Consider the following 22,303-nt stretch of genomic DNA (forward strand, 5'->3'; position numbering starts at 1 on the left):
AGATAGAGAGATAGATAGAGCGAGAGAGAGCAAGAGAGATGCAATTTTAAACAGTTTCATCAAACAAAATACGTTATTGAATATCCTGTACCATGAGCGGATCATTTGTATAGAAAAAGAAAAACGCAGTCTTCTGCCACCTACTGAAAAGGATGAAAATTACAGTTACTCAGGTGATCATAGGATGAAAGCAAAGCTAGTGAGCAATGACGTGCTTTTGCAAAAATAAAATCGGTAAAAATTCCACAAGACGAGGTCTCACGGTACAAGAGTGGGCCCCGGCATACTGGTTGAAAAACACTGACATAATATAACCTTTAATACTGACTAATACTGCTAACTTTTGGCTAGCAGTTAACGAATTTCTTGTATTTCCAGGCTTAAGGTCACACTAAAATACAAAACTAGGTAGAAAAAAAACCCCACAATAGAGTATAAATCTGAATTTTAGCAGCTTATTGTCAAAAAAACAAAGCTAACTTCCTGCGCTATTTTTTAACAGAAGAAGACACTCGCTTTTGGCAAATAACGGATGACTTTGTTTTTAAAAGGGAAAAAAAAACAAATGTATATTTGTGAAATGGCATGAACCTTTTTTCATGTTTAACGGGACAGTGTGCATTATCTGACCAGCAGATGTCGCTGTGTTGCGTAGTCAAACCGAAAACGCGGGCTGAAAACTAAACAAAAGGAAGAATGTAAACTACGGATACTCAAAGTGACCAAAAAGCAAAATTTTTGGTAAAATAAATGCTCAACCTTCCGAGTATTTTAAAAAATGCATGTAAATAAGATAAGCAAGACATGTGACATGCATTATTTTTGATTTAAATTAAAAATGAAGCGGTTTTTTTTTACCTCCAGGAGGCGCTAAATAGTGCACACTGTCCCTTTAGTTGCTCTAGAGTCTATATTGCAGGAACGGCAAAACCTATAAAAAAAAAATGCGATGTATAATCCAGTAAATACGTTAAGTGTAAGATAACTTATTTGAATTCAAGTTTTTACAATTCATTTTTAAGCCATTATTCTGTTAATTCATATTTTCTTTTAACTTTCATGAAACAGAAATCTAAAGTTATTATATAGTGTAAAATGAATTCAATTCGTAACTTAATAGCTCAAATCAATTACTATTATTAATTTCTATTTTTGAACCCTATCGAGTAAAAAATCCTAGAATGTTAAATCTTTAATATAGAAGCTCCGTCTAGGCATGGGAAGAAGGAATTGCCTAAGTACTATTGGCCCTTATTTACCTTTATTATGAATACAATTGATATTTAATTGTTTTAAACATGTATATAGCTGCAGAGTTATACCATTTTTATGTACAGTTTAAACAAATTTGATTTTCTCAACATGAAAAAGTTTGATATTTTTCAAGATTTTCCTTCATAAAAATTGCCGAACCGACAAATTGTACCTAGTTATATCTCATAGCAGACCCACACAATAATATTTGACAAGTGATAAGACGTTTATAGAATTTACAGAAAGTGTGCATAAAATAATAGTTTCAAAACAAGGTGCAAGCAGAGTTCTTTTGTGAAAATGTCACAAAATACTGCAAACTAGGATACCGACGTATTTATCTTTGGTGCAGACGGCGCTAGGAAGACAGAAGCGTGCTGTGTACGTAGCTCCGCCCACCCCTACCGCTCACCCAATCAAATGGCTCTGTGTTCTTGGTTGGCGTTTCTGGCTGATTAATTTTTTTCTGTGGGTTTTAATCATCAAGTGTCTTAACAGTGAACCTAAATAGTTTAATAAGCGTCCATATAAAGGATTCCTTAGTGATGTAAAGCCAAAATGGGGTCTGTTGATGTAAAACCTTGACTGTGAACTGTAGTGTTTTTTATACACTGGACTGAACCATCACAGATACTAGCGTTACGCTAGCTGTGTAGGTTATAGACTCGATTCTACATTTGTCAGATGTTGAGCGCAATGGATGAGCTTTGCCGAAGGTAAGCTTAGAGTTTCTACTATGAGAAAACATAGTGAGGAAATGGAAACCCACTGGAAGAGTGCTAGGTAAGGCTCAGACTGTCAGGGAAAGGATTGTGGGAGCAGTCGAACTTAACAGTCTTTATATCACGGTGGCATCCAGAATATTCTGCAATTACAAAACCAATCGAGAAGTAGTTCATCATCTGATTCCACCAACATTCTCATCACCCAAAATTCAGTAATTATTGCACACTTTCTATTAATCCTAAAACGTCATTTCACTTCTCAGATATCACTGTGTTTGAGTGCTATATGACATATTTGACTGAAATTGCTGATCCAAACCACCAATGATTTATAAAGGAAAATCTTCAAAATGATCAGGGGTTCCCAAACGCTTCTATACTATTGCAAGGGGGGGGCCAACTCAATCCTCAAAAGCTACATGTCCTGCATGTTTTCGGAGTTTCTCTGCCCCAATCACCCGGATGGTTATAAAATCCCAAACAGCTAGTTTATGAGATGATATTTTACATCAGTCGAAGAAGGGAAACCTCTAAAACAACAGGACACGAGGGTCTCGAGGACCAAGTTGGGCCACCTCTATACTATAGCATACACAGGAAAACTTGCTTGTTCTTCAATTTGGTCATGCTCACCTTTTTTAGGTTGTTAAAAATCGTTTTCCTTGAAATGGACTCGGCGTTTTTTCCCTATACGGTATCCATGCATGGTAATATATCGCGTGAGGACGCGGGGGACTCGTTTGCGTTAGGACTTCAAGTTCAGCGACCTTCATCGTCTGTGATCCGTGTCCCGGGATTCGCGGACTATTCCCGGATGGAGAGGTCGGTACGGAATCTAAACATCCTCCCTTCAGGGGTGTCACGCTTGCGAGGATCCAGACACGTCCCGAATGCAGACTCTCGGTCCGCAGGCATTTTTCAAGGCGTAATGTAAATAATGGAGTCTTGAACTACTGGGCAGCCGGGGTCTGCTGAAATCCAAGAACCTTGTGGCTACACCACGGAGGTGGCGGTGGGTTTGGCGGGCGGCAAACTTCTAGCGATGTCGTCGCGGTTGATCTTGCGCAGCGCCGTGCGTAGCGCCTCCACGCTGGCGCAGTCCTTGCCGGCCCAGTCGGACAGGAGCGCTCGGACCGGGTGCTGGTCCTGGCGGAAGGCGGCGATGCGTTGGTCCTCGTAGCCCAGAAGACCCGCCAGGTTGCACCAGTCGTCCTCGCCGTTGCAGTCGCCGCCCTCGCCGCCGCCGAACAGCAGCTGCTCCACTTTGTCCCGGGTCTGCAGGGGCAGAAGCGGGCAGGGATCCTCGTCCATTGTCAACACTGGAACAGAAAATGGACGAGTGTCTTGGAGTAAGATTTCCCCATTTTCTACAGTGCCTAGCAAAGGTATTGCTCCCCCCATCAGTGTTCATTTTACCTGTGAAAAGTGATGAGTTCCGGGGACTCGCATGCTCAAAAATATATGGGTCCCAACCAGTGTTCACTCTAAGCTGCGCATAGTGCACTGCCTGCACATTCTCAGCGCACAAGAAAATCTAGCCAGCGCACAAAAATCAGGGCTCAAAATGACTAATTAAGAAGCGACTTAAGTCAAAGTTACAGTGCATGAAGGTCAAAATACACTGGTTCCCCTAACGTTGTGTCATAAATGCGGTATTTTGAAGTCGAGTCGAAGTCGAACGAAGTTGAGTAAAGTTAGTAGAGTTTGTCGAGAACCGGCTTCTTTGGCTCGGCTCACTAAAAGGAACCAGCTCTTTCGGGTCCTAAACGGCTCTTCGGGTTGTTTTTGCTTCTTTCATCCCAACATGACCAAATATGATGTAAAACTATGCACAAAATGACTTTAAAGAAGGGGGGAATAGAACAAAAAAGAAAAATATACCAAAATGAAAAAGTAGTGAAAAGCTGAGGAAAAAAAGAAACAAAAGAGAAAAAAATAAAGGAACAATTTTAGAAAAAAGCCAGAAAAAAAGAAAAAGAAACGTAGAAAAAAGGAAATAGAGAACAAAAAGAAAAAAGTAACAGTTCGAAAAAAATAAACACAATGAGAATTTGAAAGGAATTTAAAAAAAAGAAAAAGTACAAAAAAACACGGAAAAAAGAAGAAAAAGTTTGTGTTGCATTCAAATTTCCAATGATATCAAGTGGATCTTGTTACCAACATTGTACTTCCACTCGAAAATGTGATGAAGTACAGTTCTGTATCTTGCAACCAACTAAATAAGCCCCCAAAAATGTTAATATTATGCGACAAAATATATCAGGAAATAAAAAGAAATGGATATCTTGTGAAAGAATTGTAACAACAAATGACATTTGTAGGACGTACAACCTTTGCAATAGTACATGAGTCAATTCATTCAAAAGAGAAAAATCATTTTGCATTGCCGGAAACTCAGCAAAATGTAACCTGATGTCAAGTTTTGGACATGTTTGATAATGACTTAGTTGCCACACTTGGGATTACGGTTGCTCACTGTTGTTTCATTTAGATGTTGACTACCTGTGTGCGTTTGGTTCTGGCCCAGTTGCTCCTGCAGACTCTGACTGTCCACCGAGATTCCGCTATCGCTGTGCAGTTTTTCGCCCTCGGGCGAAGGCGTTTGGTTCTGGTTGGCCGTGCAGTTGTTAGCCTGCTGCTTGTTCTGTTTGCAGCCTTTCCACCTACACGGGAAACCGGAACAAGTCAAATGCGTTTACGATGTGAACATATTGCGCATTAATACGTAATGCTGAGCGAGAGAGCGTGCCCCCCGGGAGAACAGACGAGTCATCAAATATGCAAGGTCGGATATTGTGGTTCTGTGGTGTTCGACTTGTCTGACTTGAGGACCCGCCGTTCCCACCCTAATGACAAGCACAAAAACATTCCCCTTAGCAAATGTATCCCATGAAAGGATCGCAAGCTTTGAAGTAGGGATAGTACAATATATTCCCTTTTTTAACAGGAAAATAAAATGACCTGAAAAACCAAAACGACTCCGTGTACCGCATATACGGATATAATCGACTTCCTCTCAAACCGCCCACAGTCCGTGAAACTCGGTAACCACGTCACTCCCACTCTAACACTGAACACTGGCTCCCCCCAAGGTTGTGCACTGAGCCCCCTGCTTTTCACCCTCTAAGAAGGCCCAGCAGCGACTGCATTTCCTGAGAGTGCTCAGGAAAAATCATCTAAAACAGCAGCTGCAGGTGTCCTTTTACAAAGCCACAGTGGAGTGCATTCTAACGTACTGCATTACGGTGTGGTATGCTGGGTGCACAGCAGCAGACAAGAAAACGCTCCAGAGGGTCATCAAAACAGCCCAAAAAAACGTCGGTTGCTCTCTGCCAAGTCTGGAGGACATTGCCTGCTCTCGCTACCTCAGCAGAGCAGAAAACATCATCAAGGACTTTTCTCACCCCGGCCACCACCTCTTTGACCCGCTGCCTTCCGGCAAGCGCTACAGGTCACACAAAACAAAAACAAACAGACTCAGAGACAGTTTCTTCCCCAGAGCCGTTACCACCCTAAACAAACACCGCACAAAAAACTGAAAAACTCTTGCAAACACACTACCTCATACGAACGTAAAATGGTACTCATGTCTATGTTTCTTGCACATGTTGACTGCACTATGTTTACTGCTCACCTTGCACAATGTTGACCCTCAAAATATATACCTCAATAACTAAATGCCTGGCAACAAAAGCGAGTACATCCAAAGGCACTACACCTCGATATGTCCAAACAGAGCATTGCCTGTCATCTTTCCTCCGAAATACCATGTGACTTGTTACTCCTGCTAGGTCTCATGCATAAATAGGGAGCAGGTGTGTTCAATTCAAAGTACATTCTGTCATACTGGCCACTGAAACTCCCAATATGACACACCATGGCAAAAAAACACAGGGGACCTTAAAAATGAATCGTGGCACCACATAAGGCTGGCAAAGGCTACAAGATGATAACCAACACCCTGAGGTTGAGCTGTTGATTGTAGCCAAGATCCCCCGGCGATTACAAAAAAATCAGGATTAGATCACAACAAAGAAGCTGAGTGAACCTGCACAGTGTCACATCCAAATGCTATCTAAGAAAAATAGGAGCAGGAGTGCTGTCAGCATTGCTGCAGAGATTGAAGAAGTGGGTGTTCAGCCTGGAAGTATTTAAACCATATACTTCAGGAACTTTTACTTTAGGGTGTACTCACTTTTGTTGTAAATGGGTTTAGTTATTAATGGCTATATTTTCGGTTTTTTTTTGAGGGTCAAATAAATTTACACTGTTATAATAGCTTTACACAGACTACCTTTCATCGTGTAAAAGCGATGTATCTTCAGTGAATGAAATTTCAGCAGAAATTTGAGGAGTATACTCACTTGTGACATAGTGTGAGCTTATATCGCAACTAAGCGACTCCCCGAACTGCTTTAAAATAGCCACTTGTTAATATAAATGAAAATATTTTAAAAATTTGTACTTAAACAACAAAAAAACATGTGCTCAGCTTGGCACGAAAGAGGGAGGGAATCCATCATGCGTGCGGATCTTCCACAAAAGAAAAGGGCAGATGGCTAATTTAAAAGAAAATCAGCGAAAAAGAAGCACAGCCAGGCTGAACCTGAACTAATGGTAGACATTTTAGGCCCGACCCCAATCAAAGTTCGGTTCGGCTTAAGATCTTACCTCTACTTCTTGTGTTTGTGTTCAGAACCTGATATAGAATGTCCTGCCTACTAGTGGCATAATACTTTCAAGGACTGCTGCAGAATCTAAGCGTATCAAGGTCTTTTTATGGCCACCAACACCACCACCACCATCTCTGCAGTGTGGACCCCTAGCCCATCACTTGTTCTTTTGCCTATACCCGCTTCTTTTTTTGGCACTGCCGCCCGAAAACCAGTTCCACCCGTGTCTGGATTTTTCGCCCCATCAGTATAGTCTCTCTCACCTCTTAAAGACCACAAAGGCGATGAGTCCGACCACGACGGCCGCCAACACCGAACAGTAGACGGGGATGAGTTTGTCGTTCAGGCTCTGGTAGATAAGTTGGTGTGTGTCGCCATCAGTAGTAGTCGTTGTGCTGCTGTCCGTCGGGCCATCAGACGGCGGATCATCGATGGAGAAGTCGTCGTAGGTGACTTCGGTGAAGGGCGTTGGAGACACGGACGGGTATTGCGCTGTGAGGACAATTTATATCAAGTTAAGATGCAGAGTTGGGACTACTTTGTTATAAAGCAACGGTTCCTGAAATGCAAATACTTTTCTCGGTGAATTAAAATCGGACTCTGAGGAAGTCGGAAGAGCACCAAGATATGGTGATCGCCAGCTGGTGCTCCGTGGTCTTTACCTGGTCCGGGAAGCGACTGAGGCGGCGTCAGGAGAGAAGGCAAGGCCGAGGTTGCAGGTCCGGCCTACTGCTAAGGCTAGGCTAACAACTCTCTTAAACCAAACATGTATCTCACCAATGCCAGCTCCATAACTGATGAAACGGATGACCTGGAGCTACAGCCTGTGGGAAACCACTACATCAGGGACAATTGTTCTTTATTCATCACGGGTCCTGGCTCAATCTGAGGACACCCGATGCCAGCGTGCGGCTATCCAGTCGCTCTCTAAATTGCTTTCTAACACTAAAAGGAAAAACCCTTCGAAAATGGTTGTACTTTTGTATAATGACAATATACTTGAATCTTTAGTTGTTATTTTGTGTGAGTCGTACACTCTGTCGGTCAGTAATGATCTCATCTCGAGGTAAGTTTGACTCTTGATGATATTCCCTTTTTGTGGGTGGTTCTGTTGCCTATTAACTGCTACAACCGAGGGATCTCTGTACTGAAACATGTTAATAAAATGTTCTATTCTTACCATCTTTACTACACGGTTCATTACTATGTAAACCACTATTCAGTAATGCATTATTATCACCCGAAGTGCTTAACACACATGCACATCTCACGTTGTCACATACAAGCATAGATCCGCCAGCAACGGTGCCATAAGGGTTTTGTTCCCATAAATAAGTTAAAAATGAATTCATTCAGTTATAGTGGCGCTCAAGCACAGAGTATGAGGACGCTTAATTCCTCGTCATGGAGATATGCTCCCTACTGTATATCTACTAGCATCCAAGCTGAATTTACAACTATAAAACAAATGGTCAAATCAGTAGTCACCTTCTATGCACATGTGTGTCACCAGTAGTGAATTGTAGGCAGTGTGTGAGTAATGGGGCAAGGCTTTTAGAGGGAAAAAAAAAAGAAAAGAAAAAAAATGGTGCATAAGCAGATAATTTACGGCAAATGCGTGTTTAATTTTGCTTGTTATATTTGTAAAACTATTTTTGCAATACACCAAGCCTGGAAGGAAAAAAAGAAAACATCTTGGACAGTACCCAAAAATGGAGGAGACCTTGGAGTGGTTTGTAGCCCAGAGACAAAATGGATATGGAGTGTCTTGTGCTAAGTGTTCATTGTCAATCAATCAAGATTTAAAACAGTTTTAGGGGGTTGGTTTCTATGCCAGTAAATACGGTCATTTTTGACAAGACAGTTACGTTCGGCGTAACACACTACGGTGTCAATAATCTGGGAGGTAACAGTTTTTTTCAAATTAGGTAACTAGTAACTTAAGTAACTCGTAAATGTAGTCAAAGTAACGCGGGGCAGGCACTTAAAGCTTTGGCTTTGGCTTACTCCCTTGGGGCACATGTTAAGTATGTTATTATTGTATTGTTCATTTTTGTAATTAGTTGTTAATATGTTTTTTTTTTTTTTTTGCTCTCCTTGACTGAAAAAACGACAACAAACTAAATATTTCCCTCATCGCTCCAGGTCTGTTTTAAGCAGGTTTACTAGTTCAGGAAACATAAAATTTGCTCTCTGGCTTAGTTTAGGCTTAGTCACGCTACATGGGCGAGCGGAGGTTCCGAGTTCGAGATACTGATCTCAAAACATACGGCCCCTCTCCAAGGCGAGCTGGGTCAAACGTCAAAAGTGACCTGCTTTGGGAGTATAAACCCCCCTTGGAAATATTAAGACAAGCACGGAGGGGTGTTAGATCATAGAAGACCTGAGCTGACCCGCTAGGTTGCTGTAGCCTTCCTTTGGCATAGTCCTATCTGAAACACACATTATCCAGTTTGAACCAGTAAAAACCATTGAGTCTCACCTTGAGGCTACGTCCCCTCAGCCCCCACTGCCTGGGTGGGCGGCCAAGACAGTTCAAGACTAGGCACTATCTTACATAAGACAGACCTGCTGTGTATTTCATCTAGTAAATAGAGAATATGTAGTCTCCTGGTTCTTCTTTTTCTTAATATAGCAAGTCATTTTGATAAAAGGAACTTATCAACTGGTGCCGTGACCCGGCCAATCCCAGGTTACGATGGGATTGAGCAGTTGTACTGTCCTAAAAAGGAACCCCGTGTTGTAAAGTTGATAAAAAGCCTTCACGGATCTTTCTCTGCATACATTATTTGAATACTTGGAATGGGTAGGACGGGGTGTAAACATAGTAAATATTTTACGGTAAATGGGTTTCAACACCTGGGGAGGTTTTCACGAGTGGGCGTGGACAGCTACCGTTTGACAAGGTCCTTTCATGCCTCAGTTAAACTTGGGTATAGTTATCTACTCAACACACTGTACAAGTTCGGTTTTTCACATGGCTTGCTGGGATTGGTCGTCCTTTTGTGTTTTATTATTCGTGTACGTATTACTCAGAAATACTCCGAATTGCATAAAAGGATGAGGTAGTGTACTGCAAAATATAAAACCATGGATTTCAGTTTAAGAGTTTCTTTTTTCCTATTTTTACTTTTTCAACAAAAGTACCCGATTTTTTTCCGGATCAGGTCGCATCTGATTATCGAGTGCACCTTCGAGATTTTTTTCATATATTAGGCAAAAAAAAAAAAAAAAAAAAGTATAAAATGTATAAATTTACAACTATACTAATATGATTCACAAAAAATAAACTTATGTAGAAGCACTTCTTTGCACGTGTACATTTCCGATTTTATTTTCTATATTTGCAGTCCATACGGTGCACAGGATTAAAAGGCACACCTTTAATTTTCCGGCAAATATTTGGTTTTTAGGTGCGCCTTATATTTGAGATATCCGGTATCTTATCCATCAGATTATGTATGTCATGATTACCGATGTGAATCATCTGTGCCCGCTTCCTTTGGCTCTCTGTCCCTATTTAAACCCATTCCTGTCTGTCGCCTTTTGTCAGTCCGTCTGCGAACCTCAGTTTACACTAGGCAAGCCTTTTTCGACCCTGACTCCCACCTATTTTTTGCTCCTGTCTGTCCCTGGCTTCGACCCGTTTTTGATCCCGACCACGTCTACTCTTCTTTCCTGGCTTACGATTCGCTTCCGACCCCGACCACATTTTTGCTCTCCTGTCCCGGCTACTGACTCGTTTCTTTCCGTTCCCGACACCGCCATCGCTCGCCATGGAAGATCCACTTCCGCGTTCAGAGCGACCTGCTTCCCACATCCCGCAATCACCGGATCGTGGGCGCAACACTTTTTCTTTCTTCCAATAAAACTTGTGAGAAACGCAACGCAAGTGGGTCCTGTCTCCGTTCTAGTCTTGACAGATTGTCGATTATTTCCAATTTTGGTTGAAAAAATAAATCTTAAAATCAGCAAAGTGATTTTACAGTCTGCTTAATTTGACAAGTTCTCTTATTTTAAGCACATATTTTCTTATTTTTCCTTTAAAAAATGAATAATATGTATTATAATATTAAGGAAAATGTACTCAAATGATCTTATCCGGCAAACCAGGATCACTTTGCCTCATTTTAAGTATTTTTTCTTCTTATCTTTGTCAAAAATAAAAATGAGAAAAATGTTAGTATCTACTAAATCAGAATGTTTTGGCTCGGCATATTTTTCCCCTACTAAAGATAAAATATCTCATAAAAATAAAAAAAACACACTTTAAACTCTGAAAGTTAATTGAGCACGGATAGGCCCATTCATAACATTTATCATGGACAATTCATCACATCCACTACACAGCATCATCTCCAAACGGAAGAGCAGCTTCAGTGACAGACTGCTGTCACAGTCTTGTTCCACGGACAGACTGAGGAGATAATTTCTTCCTCATGCCATGAGGCTCTTTAACTCCACCCGGGGGAGTAAATGCCCACTATAAACCACACACACACACATTTGCATATTACCCTATTTTTATGACAGTGTGTATTTTATGTAGCACTATTTAAATACTCTATATCAACACAATACATTGGATATTTATGTATTATATTCCTTTTCCTTTATTATTGTTTTAAATTTAAAACACAAGGATACTGCTGGAAGTGTGAATTTCCCTACGGGGATGAATAAAGTATCTATCTATCTATCTATCTAACTCTATTGACTGATCTTGATTTTAGATATTGTTCTTCTGTTTCATGTGGGGGAGCAAACCGCGACCCAAACAACCGGCCTGGAGAGTGATAGGCACCATCGGGCTGCACTGTCCCAAGACATACCACAGGAAGTGGCCCTTGGATCCGTGAAGAGGCTAGGGGCGTAAAGTTAAATGCCCATACTACTGCAAGGAGCATCAATTCAATTCCACTCAGTGAAATCACTATTCCTATGCAACAGACTACAGCCATACTCACAGATCCCATAGTAATCTTTGTGACGAGCGTAAAGACACGAGCCAGAGTGCAAGTGTCGCGGTCACCCTCGAACCCGAAGTACGTTCGCCCCCACGTTCGGCATCACCTCCCAAAAATGTAGTTTGTCCACAAGGGTTCGATTCAAGCCACAATACCCGTAGTGTGCAGAACGGGGAACTTCTGACGCTCGAGGACCAGAGTCAGGGGTGGCACAAGCCTGGCGAGGATTCGCACAATAAACAACTGTGCAGTCGGATGGCCCCGGGGCCCGCTGGGGATTCCTCCCGGTTATTGATGTGCTAATGTTGTGGACACACTAAATCCGGAATGTCTGTGGCATTTTGCTCCTGGCATTTGGATCTCTTTATGGCCGTCGAGTCCTTATGGACAGTAGGAAACGATTTGTCGATTGTTAAGGTCAACCAAACGTAGGAATGGCCCCTTCTTCCTCTTACTCCTCTTCAAGTCCATTTTTTCACTGACAGTAAAGAGTATCTGCAGCTGGTTACCGTTTTATTGCTTGTCATCAATGTTTGTGTTGATCCAAGTCGTAATTAACTGGTAAACCGAGGGTTTCAAACCCAATTTACTGCGGGACCGCAGTTTAGGTCTGGGTGAGGTTGGGCCATAACAGCCTTTCCAGGAAAAAGGTCCACATTAAGCATTCCACAGTTTTACGAGCGTGTGCACCGTTATTCTTAACTCCCGGCCAATTCTTAGTAAATATCAAATTGTCCTTTGGAACTCATGACGAGCACAAACCCTGATCAATTGATTTACGGCTGAGGAATCATCAAAATAGCCAGAACCCAATTTCGTAAGGTACCGTATTTTCCGCACTATAAGGCGCACCTAAAAGCCTTTATTTTTTTCAAAAGCTGACCATGCGCCTTATAATACAGTGCGCCTTGTTTATGGATCAATATTAAGTCGCAAAGTCTTGCAACTAATGCAGCAGCCGCCGACTCGATTTCCCCCCGAACGCCAAGTAGTCCGCGGTGTATGCTGGGATTTATTTACCGGCGTTTCATTGGCTAACCAATGTGTCAATCATCATTTGAATCGATCACTATTGGCTAAAGTTATTCGGAGGTAAAGGGGGGATCCTTTTTATCATTTACAGGCTGGCATAGGCTAAAGCGGCAAAACAAAGCCTGCAATTGGCCGAAAAAGATGAATGTGAATAGCACGTTGGGTTGCCGGCAAAGAGGAAACATTTTTTTACCATTCTGTATTTGTAAATATTTTACTCTCTTGGATTTACTACACTCACGAATATAAGAGGACCATGGTTGCACATTACTATTGAACACAACGACTTCGGTGAGCTGCTCTGGCTATATATTTTCCCAGTATCTTGTTTCAGACTGAACTCGATGTTTCTGTGATAAGCGGTGCAGATAATGGAGGGAATGGAGTGTCTATTTTTAAATTAAACTCAATTCCAAGTGTTTATTGTCATATGCACAGTAAAGTTGCGAGCGAAAAAGAAAATAGAAACTAAGGAATGGTTGGCATTTCTTGAATCCCAAGACTTTAACCTTCCAAATGATATTTGGAACGATGCATTTGAGTGACATTGTACGGACACCGCATCCGCACGTGTCTACGACACGTATTTGCTTCTTTGCAAGCTTTCGAAATGTTAAGGGGGTAATAAGTTTGACTGAACTATCTGACTGTTTTGTCGACGTTCCCATTGTAGCGCCTTATATTCCGGTGCGTCTTATGTATGTCAAATATAGGACCAAAAACTATTTTTTCGGGGTGCGCCCTATAACCCGGTGCGCCTTTTAGTGCAGAAAATACGGTAATAAGTTTATATGTTCGTTTACAGTTTTTATAACCGTTTTTCCTGATCAGAATCTTAGAATAACCTCATAATTTGTTACTCAACTATGAATATTTACCAATTTTTATTGTCCTTCATGATGACTTGGTTGGACACCTGCTAGTGAGATTTCTTTGAATTATTATTTTTAATATTGAAAAAAAAAAATATTCTGATTGTTGTGCCTCAGTGTTGTTCGGTGTATTGACTGTTGTACACGGTTTGCATCATTGCCAGAGTCGGCCAGTGCTGTTACTGTTCTTTGATTCCACACCTTTTAGGGTGGATCTGCTTTGTGTAACCTAGGAGATTCTGTGTACGTTCAGGGCGCGGGAGGAACAGGCTGGAATTTCTTATTTGATGGTTGGGTTCGCTCCTGTTCTCCTTGCATGTTCAGGATCTATCTTTGTCAAGGTCCTTCTCTCCTTTTTGGAGTATCTACTAATCTGTAAACGCAATGATTTTTTTCTAATTCAAAATTAAACATTTTGCTTACCTCGGAACAAAATTGAAGTCATATTTTGCTACAAGTATTTGTTTTTCAAAAATCCACAATTGTATTCAACATAAGTCTGAAAATTCATAGGCAGAAACAGGCAGAAAAGGGCCTGGGCGACTGTTTAGCCATTCAGAATGAGGAAAACAGATCCACAAAGTAGCAAACTCCGAAAAATAAATAGCAATACAGCGAGGGATTAATGAATATATAAGTAAACAACCACACATGCTTGGTAGAAAGCTAAACAAATATACATTAAAACACATTTTTCACAGGGTTCCTACGGGTGCTTGAAATCTTTGAATTTTATTGTTGTATTTTAAAGGCTAAAAAATGCTTGAAGTTTGGGTGACGTGCTTGTAAATGCTTAAAATTGTTGCTAGTTATTTCAAAATCGTGCTGACACTGCATACTAGTAGCATGGCTATGTCATTGCATTTCTTTCCTCGTGATTAACAAAAGCTGGCATTGGTTTGTATGGCATTGTTCTATGAAGTGTCATCGCCCCCTACAGGCCGAGCCCAAGAGGACAGGTATATGCAGGGATCAGAATGGAGATTTTCATTTTCAGCTGAAATAGCCAGGGTCCAGGAATAAAGCAGGGCAGTTTCCCAGTGGTAAATTGTAATGGAAAGAACTTCCTGCAACTGAAAATATTAGCTACACGTTACATTTTCTTTTTCACTTTTAACCAAAACCTATATGGGGAGAGAATTGTCTCAAAAATTTATATTTAAAATGTACTCAAGATCGAAGAACGCATGCCTTCAGTATGTAAATGGCAGATATATTTGTGACTCTGCAAAGTACATGATCCACACCGGAACTGGAGAAATCGGAAAGTCTTAAAAGTGCTTGAATTTGACCATGAGAGAGGTGTACAAAACCCCGTTTTCAATACCGAGGACGAAAATGAAATCCACTCAAAAGATCAACGTAGCCACTGCAGAGCGGCTAAGACAGCAAAGTGTGAGAGAACAGATGGCGAGAAAAGAGCTCCGCTCGATAAAAGCGATGGAGTTACGCCCCTGCCAGCTTGGGTTTCTCCGGTTGACCCTCGCGAGTTCCGATTGCGTTTTGTCGCAGGAAAACGAGAGGGGCGGACGTCATGCAACGAAGCAAACGCGGCCTCGAGCAGAAAACTGAAAGCTTTCCCGGTCGTTCCTTTTTCCATTTCACCGGGCAAGTCGCAACAGCGTTGACATACAAAGATCGAACTTCTCGGAGGAGGAGGAAAAGAAGTATTAAGCGATCGAAAAAAGGAGAAACATCTGCTTCAAAGAGAGGGGAATTATTCAGGTGTGGCCGTTACGCATACTGTACTTAAAAGGCCTATAAAAACAAACGTACACAAAACTGGTTTTCAAGTTATGTGAGGACTCGTGAGCTACACCCTGACCTGATTTTGCTCACGTGCTATCTCAACCACACCCCTTCACTTTAGCTTCATGTTTTTACATAATTCTTGTTTTCGTTCCGTCAGAAAGAATGTCACCTGTGAGGCACATCGGCACATGTTCACACACACACACACATACAGTATATTATTAAATTGTATTTTTTGGATACATTCAGACCAAAAGCTATTAAATGTTATAACCTGTCACAGCCCTGCAGTCAGATTTGGTTTCCTTCTCTTCCTTTTACTTGTCCCTACCTCATTTGGTCACTCCTGGCTCTGATTTCCAGCCATCACTAGGTGTTACTTGACTTGACTAACTTTGTATCCCACCTCTCTCTCTTCACTATTTAAACTCTGTTTCCTTGGCTTGGTGCTAGTTCGTTGCCTCTTTTGTTATATTCCAAACCTTCTTGTCACAGCCTTGTTGGTACCGAACCATAGACTCTTTTTCTAAACATGAGTACCGACTGCCAAAACATTTGGACCGTCGGATCACCAATCCCTAGCCTACTTCAGAAGTCTGTGGCAAAAATAACATAAGTTCACTACAGCCCCTTTTTATCCTTCAAAAACGTGCAATGAGAACCATACACAGGGTAGGATATCGGGATCATACTAATATTTTATTCATGCAGTCCAAATTATTAAAATTGGATGATTTAATAAAAAATTTCACTTCACAACGGTTATTTAAGGTCAAGAAAAACATGGTGCCAGAAAATAACCAAACATTCTTCATTCGGAAAGAGGGAAATTATAACTTGAGGGGCTGTAGTAAATTCAAAATCCCAAAGGTGAGAACAACCAGGAAAAGTATGTGTGTGTCTGTGTGTGGAGTCAAACTTTGGAACAATTTCCAAGACGAGATCAAACACTGTCCAACTATTCATGTGTTCAAATTTAAATACAAAAAAAAAATTACTGGCAAAACACAGGGATGAAGAAAATGGGATATGAGTGAGATTGGAATTATCATTGGTGCCACAGTGATCTTTGGTAACTAGTGGCATTATGACGTTGAGGGATGGGAATTATGAAGATTAGTGTATAAAATATGTGATACCGTAATTATTATATTTATTGATATCCGACCTATGTAATAAGTATATCCATGAGATTTTGTTATATTAGACACAAGAGAAGAGGATTTGTAAATTGTATTAAATTGGGAAAATAAAGAGGTAGGGAAAATAAGCATCTGCTTCTGACTACCCCTTTTCGAACATGTTATGTAACATTTTGTTGTTGACTCATTGTTTTTGTCCTTTTTTTTAATGTTCAAAATAAAGTTTTCATTCATACTTCTCAGACCATGACTGCTGCCTCTGGTGATCTTGATCTCATTTTCTCGATTTCTGACTTCCCGTGTATTGAACTATGTCCGAATAAAGACATCCATTGCTGCACTAGGTCCTGGAAAAAAACCTGGACATCACAGACCTAGATAAGACACATTTTCTCTTTTCTGCCCTTTTCTGTCTCTTTCACTCTTATTCTCTTCGTCTGTCTACATGTTTCTCTGTTTCTTGCTCTTTCGCTATCATGCCCTCTCACACACACATACAATGAATCCATAAATCACGTATTTCACACGTTGACTGCACTATGTTTACTGCTCACCTTGCAAAATGTGGACCATTTTTTTCTGCACTATTATGACTATGTTTGCACCAATGCATATGTTGACTATTTTTTTTGCACTATGATGACTTTTGCACCAAATGCAAAATTGCACCACCCTTACGATACCAACTGTATTACGATTCCAACTGTATGTAACATCCTACATGCCGACATTTCTTGTGTAAATATCATGTAAATTATAACTATAGCCGTATCCTCCTTGTTTTATAACATTATTTTCTCTGTTCCTTTATCTATTTGGCTTTTTACCTCACTGTGAATGTGTGAAACTGGAGTGTCATGCCCAATTTCCTTGTCACAATATGTTAACCCATTTTGTAACAATGACAATAAAGGTATATTCTATTCTATTCTATTTCGAGACATCGGACCTAATGCCATTCAAAGTGTGGCAGATTTGAACATTAAAGAATTGGACAAGAAAAATCTCCATCTTTCCCTCCCTCCCTCTCTCTCACATACATCAAGTTTTGCTTGATATGTGGGGACCTAAAACCATTCAAAGTGAGGCAGACTTGGACATCACAGACCTAAACGAGAAAAAAATCATTACTTTCTAACTTTCGCTCTGTCTCCTGCAAATACTCCATCCTTAAATTATGCTTTTCTGTATATGTGGAGACCAAAAGCCAGTCGATGTGAGGAAGTTTTGGACATCACACAATTAGACAACAAAGCAATTCTCACTTTCTCCCTCTATCACAAGCACACCATCCACAAATCACGTTTTTCTGGACATGTGTGCAGCTAAAGCCATTCAATGTGTGGACATCTCTCTCTCTCCATCCTTGAATTTTGTTTTTCTGGATATGTGGAGACCAATAGCCAGTCGATGTGAGGAAGTCGCGGCCAATCTGGTATTCTGGTTATTTCACTAACTAATTACGACTTGTTTTACGGTTTTATCTCTATTTTGACAGTTATGCTTCTTTCAATTCTTGCAATCTGAAATTCATTTGTTCCAGTAAAACAACCTCCCAGGAGACTCCGTTTGAAAATTTTAACGAGACCTGTGGTCTTTGTGTCTACATTTGTCCAGACCTTGCATAAGGTTGATAGACTGTCAAAACATGCCGAATTTGGCAAAGAAGGGGTAGGCCTCCCTCATCCCAGACACCTATTGTTATCTTTTTCATTTGTTCAACTTTGACATACAAGGATCAAACAAACGCAGAGATGGGAGGTGATAACTGAAACAAGAGAATAAAAGGACATAACCAGGTGGACTAGACACAAACCCGATTGAGTTACCGTCTCTGAAGGCAGAAAGCCACCAAACGAGAGGCGACCATTGTTCGAAAAGAAAACGTCCGTCCGAGAGGCGGTAAAATGCGTAGAAAGGGCTGGTTTGGGAGGGCAGGGGAGTGGGCTATCGCGCGGGACAAAGAGGATCTTTGTCGAAGACGAGTGTCCGGTTTCAAGTGGGCAAAACGACTGAGATGGTGAAACGAGGATGAAATCAATACACTGCAGTGGATCACTAGACTTGTATTGACTTTTTGGCTCCATGAAAGGAGCCAGGACAGCATCACATCCTTTAGATAACAACCGGCTGGAAAACTTACAATTAGGGGTATCTGGATCAGATCTTGATATCGAATTTCAGTCCGGAATTAGCCCAAAAAAAAACAGTAACCGATTTTATCGTATTTCATCCAAATTCTCCAATATTGGCGCTCATACACATTTTGTTAGTTTGAAGCGTTGGCCAGAACTTAAACAACTACAAAGGACTTGAGGAAACACATTCGTCCAAATATAAACTAGGTTGTGCCCAGTTTGGATTGGAAAACAACAAAGAGAAGCATGTATAATTCATGCTAATCTGATCAGATCTGTATCAGGCAGAACCGCAGCAATATTGGTATCGAATCAAAAGGAAAATGTGTCGAGACCCCCAGACTTGGTATAAAAACAATCACGAGGGCCGAATAAAAAAAGGTCCAATTTGCAATGCACTAAACTAATCTTCCTGGTTTGTAATATAGTGTTTTTCAATATGAAAAACAGATGTTTTTGGAAGTATAGCAGTAAAACGTCTACCTAGTAGACAGTCATTCACAATTAGAATTAGTAACTCCTTGCACAGAACTGTATTGATCAGTGTTTAGATAGCTTTATAAAGGTAATACAACCACACCACCAGTAGCATTAAACGTGATTTGCATTGTTTATTAGCATTCGCAAGAAGAGCAAAACATTTAGCACAAAGCAAAACTTTACTGTATGTTAAATCTAATAGTGACTTTAAACTGGCTGTAGCAAAAAACTTTACTTATTTACACACAAATCCGATCTTTTTCGCTCTCAAAAGTGCCAAACCCATTCAAGTGTTCTTTGAGGAATGAATGGCCCTTAAGAGCGGAGGATTGATCGTTACGTATCAATTTCAACATTCTAAAAGCTCGCCTCACGGCATCCATCTACAGTAAATAACATTTGAAACCTTTTCGCCTCGTCACGGCCCTCTGGAGGTCCCCATTTCCCCATTCCCGGGCATGATTTGATATTGTCTCTGCTGTTGAGTAACAGTAAAGTGGGTGACGCTGTGGGCAGGTTCCCACAAATAATGGATTAGCTAAAGTGAAGCTGGCTGGAAGTGGCAAACCTATGCTAATTAGCTAATGCCTTCCAAACCCCAGACACTTCAGGTAAAAACGTTATAATTTATTTTGTATTAAAGGGATTCAAAAAGGTTTTTGACATCTATTGCTTGACGGTGGAACTACACCCAGAATTAAGAGTTATGCACCCTGAAATGAAGGTTTTTTTTTAATGTACAACAGAAAACTTCAATGGTCCTTCTCTTCAGACGAGTGATAAAACTCTCACTAGCACCCAACATAAAATTTACTCCTTCCGTACATCCGTAATGACAAGCTATGTTTGGTTTTGAAGGTAAAATACCGGTTAGGATGCCGTGGTGCCTTTGCCTTTTTTAGGCTCACCGAGAGGGGGCTGACATGATTGTCCGTCATCTTGCTGGTAAGGGTACCATAAATGACTAAAATCAGTGTGAAAGGGTGGGCAAAAAGAGAAGAAAATGGTGCGTTTTAATCACTTTGAATCTCCTTTGTATGTATTTTTTGTGCTTTTTAGCACTCATTTCCGGTTACACTACACCAGACAAGTCCAAAGTCCAGCCCGGGGCCAATTACGGCCCGGGATCAAATTCTCACTGGCCCGCAGCCACTGTCATAAAATGAATCACATGTGGCACGCCAGTAATGTTAACCACAGTATAAAAAGAAATACACAAAATATATATATATATTTTTATTTATTTTTTTAAATCACCATTTCACCCAATGATGACAGTAACCCCTGGACATGGCGACTGTAAATAAAGGACAGTTGACTGTGAGGCCCCCCCGCTTCCAGGACAAGTGGAAATTGGAGGGTTTTTTAACACCGAACTCCAAAACGACTGCCTCGTTTGCCAAAAGACTGTGCCTGTTTTCAAATAATATAATATCAAGAGGCAATAACTGACAAAACATGCCGACTACAACAAGCTAACTGGAAACAAACACTGTGAAAAGGTGAAGCAACTAGAAGCCGTTTTAATGGCACAGCAGCGCTTTCCACGAGATCCTACGAGTCAAATGAAAATGATACAAAGGCGAGCTATGAGGTTCCGAAGATGATCGCCTAGCACTGCAGACCTTTGACAGATAAATTTATTATAGACTGTTCAAAGAATGCCAGGCAGAATATATGGCCCTCACACTACACAATACAGCAAAATCCAATGGTCACTGTCCCTTAAAAAAAATACAAAATGTCAAGATTTTAGTGTGAAGGTAGGATTGAATATAACTTTGTATTTCATAATTACATTGTTCAAGTGATTTACACATAACTGTGCTTCACCAGGGTTCTCCAAGGTAGTGCCGTGGCACCAGGTAGCCCCGGGTCATAGCGCACTCTCTGCTGCCACAGCACTGACTGTACCCTGTGTATATAGCAATTTATGCAACTTTTACGTGCGTGTTTTCTTTTTTATGGATAATCGTCTTGCTGTATGTGGGCTAAAATCTGACCAGTCAGCGGCAACAAACTGGTGATTGCAGATTCAGTAAAACGCCAGCAACCGCCAGGGAGCCGAACAATAAGATTTAGGCAGGCCTGTCCGGGAAAAGCCTGATCTCCTCTGCCATTACCTTTCCAAACAACAGGCCCCAATCATTCTACTCCTATTGTCCCGCTGTCATGCATGTTTGTCATTCTGACGTTTTATTTTTTAGTTTATTTGTATCGGTCGAAGTGAATTTCGCTAAGGGGATCAAGATATTCAATCTAAATCTAAAGAAGACCTGAGTAGCAAATGGCCGGGTTCTGAAAATAACTCAACCTGGTAATAACAGTAACAACATAGCAGAACATGAAACTTTATTATTTTAAAAATGCACATCAAACTGGTAGCCATTGGCACTTATCAGTAACAAAAAGTAGCTCTCAGTTTCAAAAAGTTTGGCGACTCCTATGCTAGGCTGTTTCTGCCATCTATTGATTTGCAGTGGAATTACCCACAAATAAATAACTATGTGCCCTGAGAAAAAATGTTTTTGCAACGTCCAATAAAACGAAAAACTTTAATGGTCCTTCCATTCAAACGAGTGATAAAACTCTTACTTCAACCCAACATCAAATTTACTCCTTCCGTACATCGGTAATTACAAAGCGTGTTTGGTTTTGATGGCAAAACACCGGTTAGTCAAAATAAGGATGCCGCGGTGCCTCCGCCTTAAACGCAAGATCTCAAGTTTGGACTTGTTCTTTAACGAGCCCGCACGCTCTTTCCCCGTAAAGTAGTGGTTCTCAACTGGTGGATCCGGACCCAGAAGTGGGTCACAAACCCATTTTGGGTCTTTGCCATGGCAAAATAATGCCAAGAAGAAAGCATTAAGGTTTTTTAATTACACTCTTTAATAGTAGATGGCGAGAATCCCCCTGTGTATTCTCTGTTACTAGTTCAGTCAATCGACGCGTTTGAGAGGGACCACATTTCATTCTATAATGATCTAGTGTGTTTTATTACCCTTGTCTGCCCATAAAAATGGGTCCCAAAAAGGTAAGTGATAAGGCGAAGGAAAAGAGGAAAACTAACAATGATCGAATTGAAGAAGGAAATGATACAATAAATGGTTTAAAAATGTTATATTTTTAGCTTTTGCAGATATATTAATCACGATTAACTACATAATTAAATGATCATCAATGTTTAGGTACACATTTTTTTAACTTTTTCAATTTAATTTAGTATGTGGCTATTTTAAAGCAGTAGCTTATATGTAATGTTGGCTTA

The 22,303-nt window shown here is 40.7% G+C and overlaps 1 protein-coding gene across 1 annotated transcript in view; it reads right to left on the bottom strand.

Moving 5' to 3' along the window:
• Positions 1 to 1,437: 1,437 nt before the first annotated feature.
• The window catches only part of LOC148347795 (tumor necrosis factor receptor superfamily member 16-like), a 51,568-nt gene continuing 30,702 nt past the window's right edge, over positions 1,438 to 22,303 (bottom strand). Inside the window, exons 4-6 of the mRNA XM_088322999.1 lie at positions 6,916 to 7,144; positions 4,482 to 4,642; positions 1,438 to 3,298 (exon numbers count right to left, since the gene is read on the bottom strand). Of these exons, the coding sequence (XP_088179125.1) occupies positions 2,973 to 3,298; positions 4,482 to 4,642; positions 6,916 to 7,144 (716 nt within the window). The 3' untranslated portion in view covers positions 1,438 to 2,972. The remainder of the gene's footprint in view (positions 3,299 to 4,481; positions 4,643 to 6,915; positions 7,145 to 22,303) is intronic.

This window comes from Urocampus carinirostris, chromosome 19 (genome assembly GCF_059441175.1).
Source record: "Urocampus carinirostris isolate Australia breed hairy pipefish chromosome 19, RoL_Ucar_1.0, whole genome shotgun sequence".
Classification (NCBI taxonomy): domain Eukaryota; kingdom Metazoa; phylum Chordata; class Actinopteri; order Syngnathiformes; family Syngnathidae; genus Urocampus; species Urocampus carinirostris.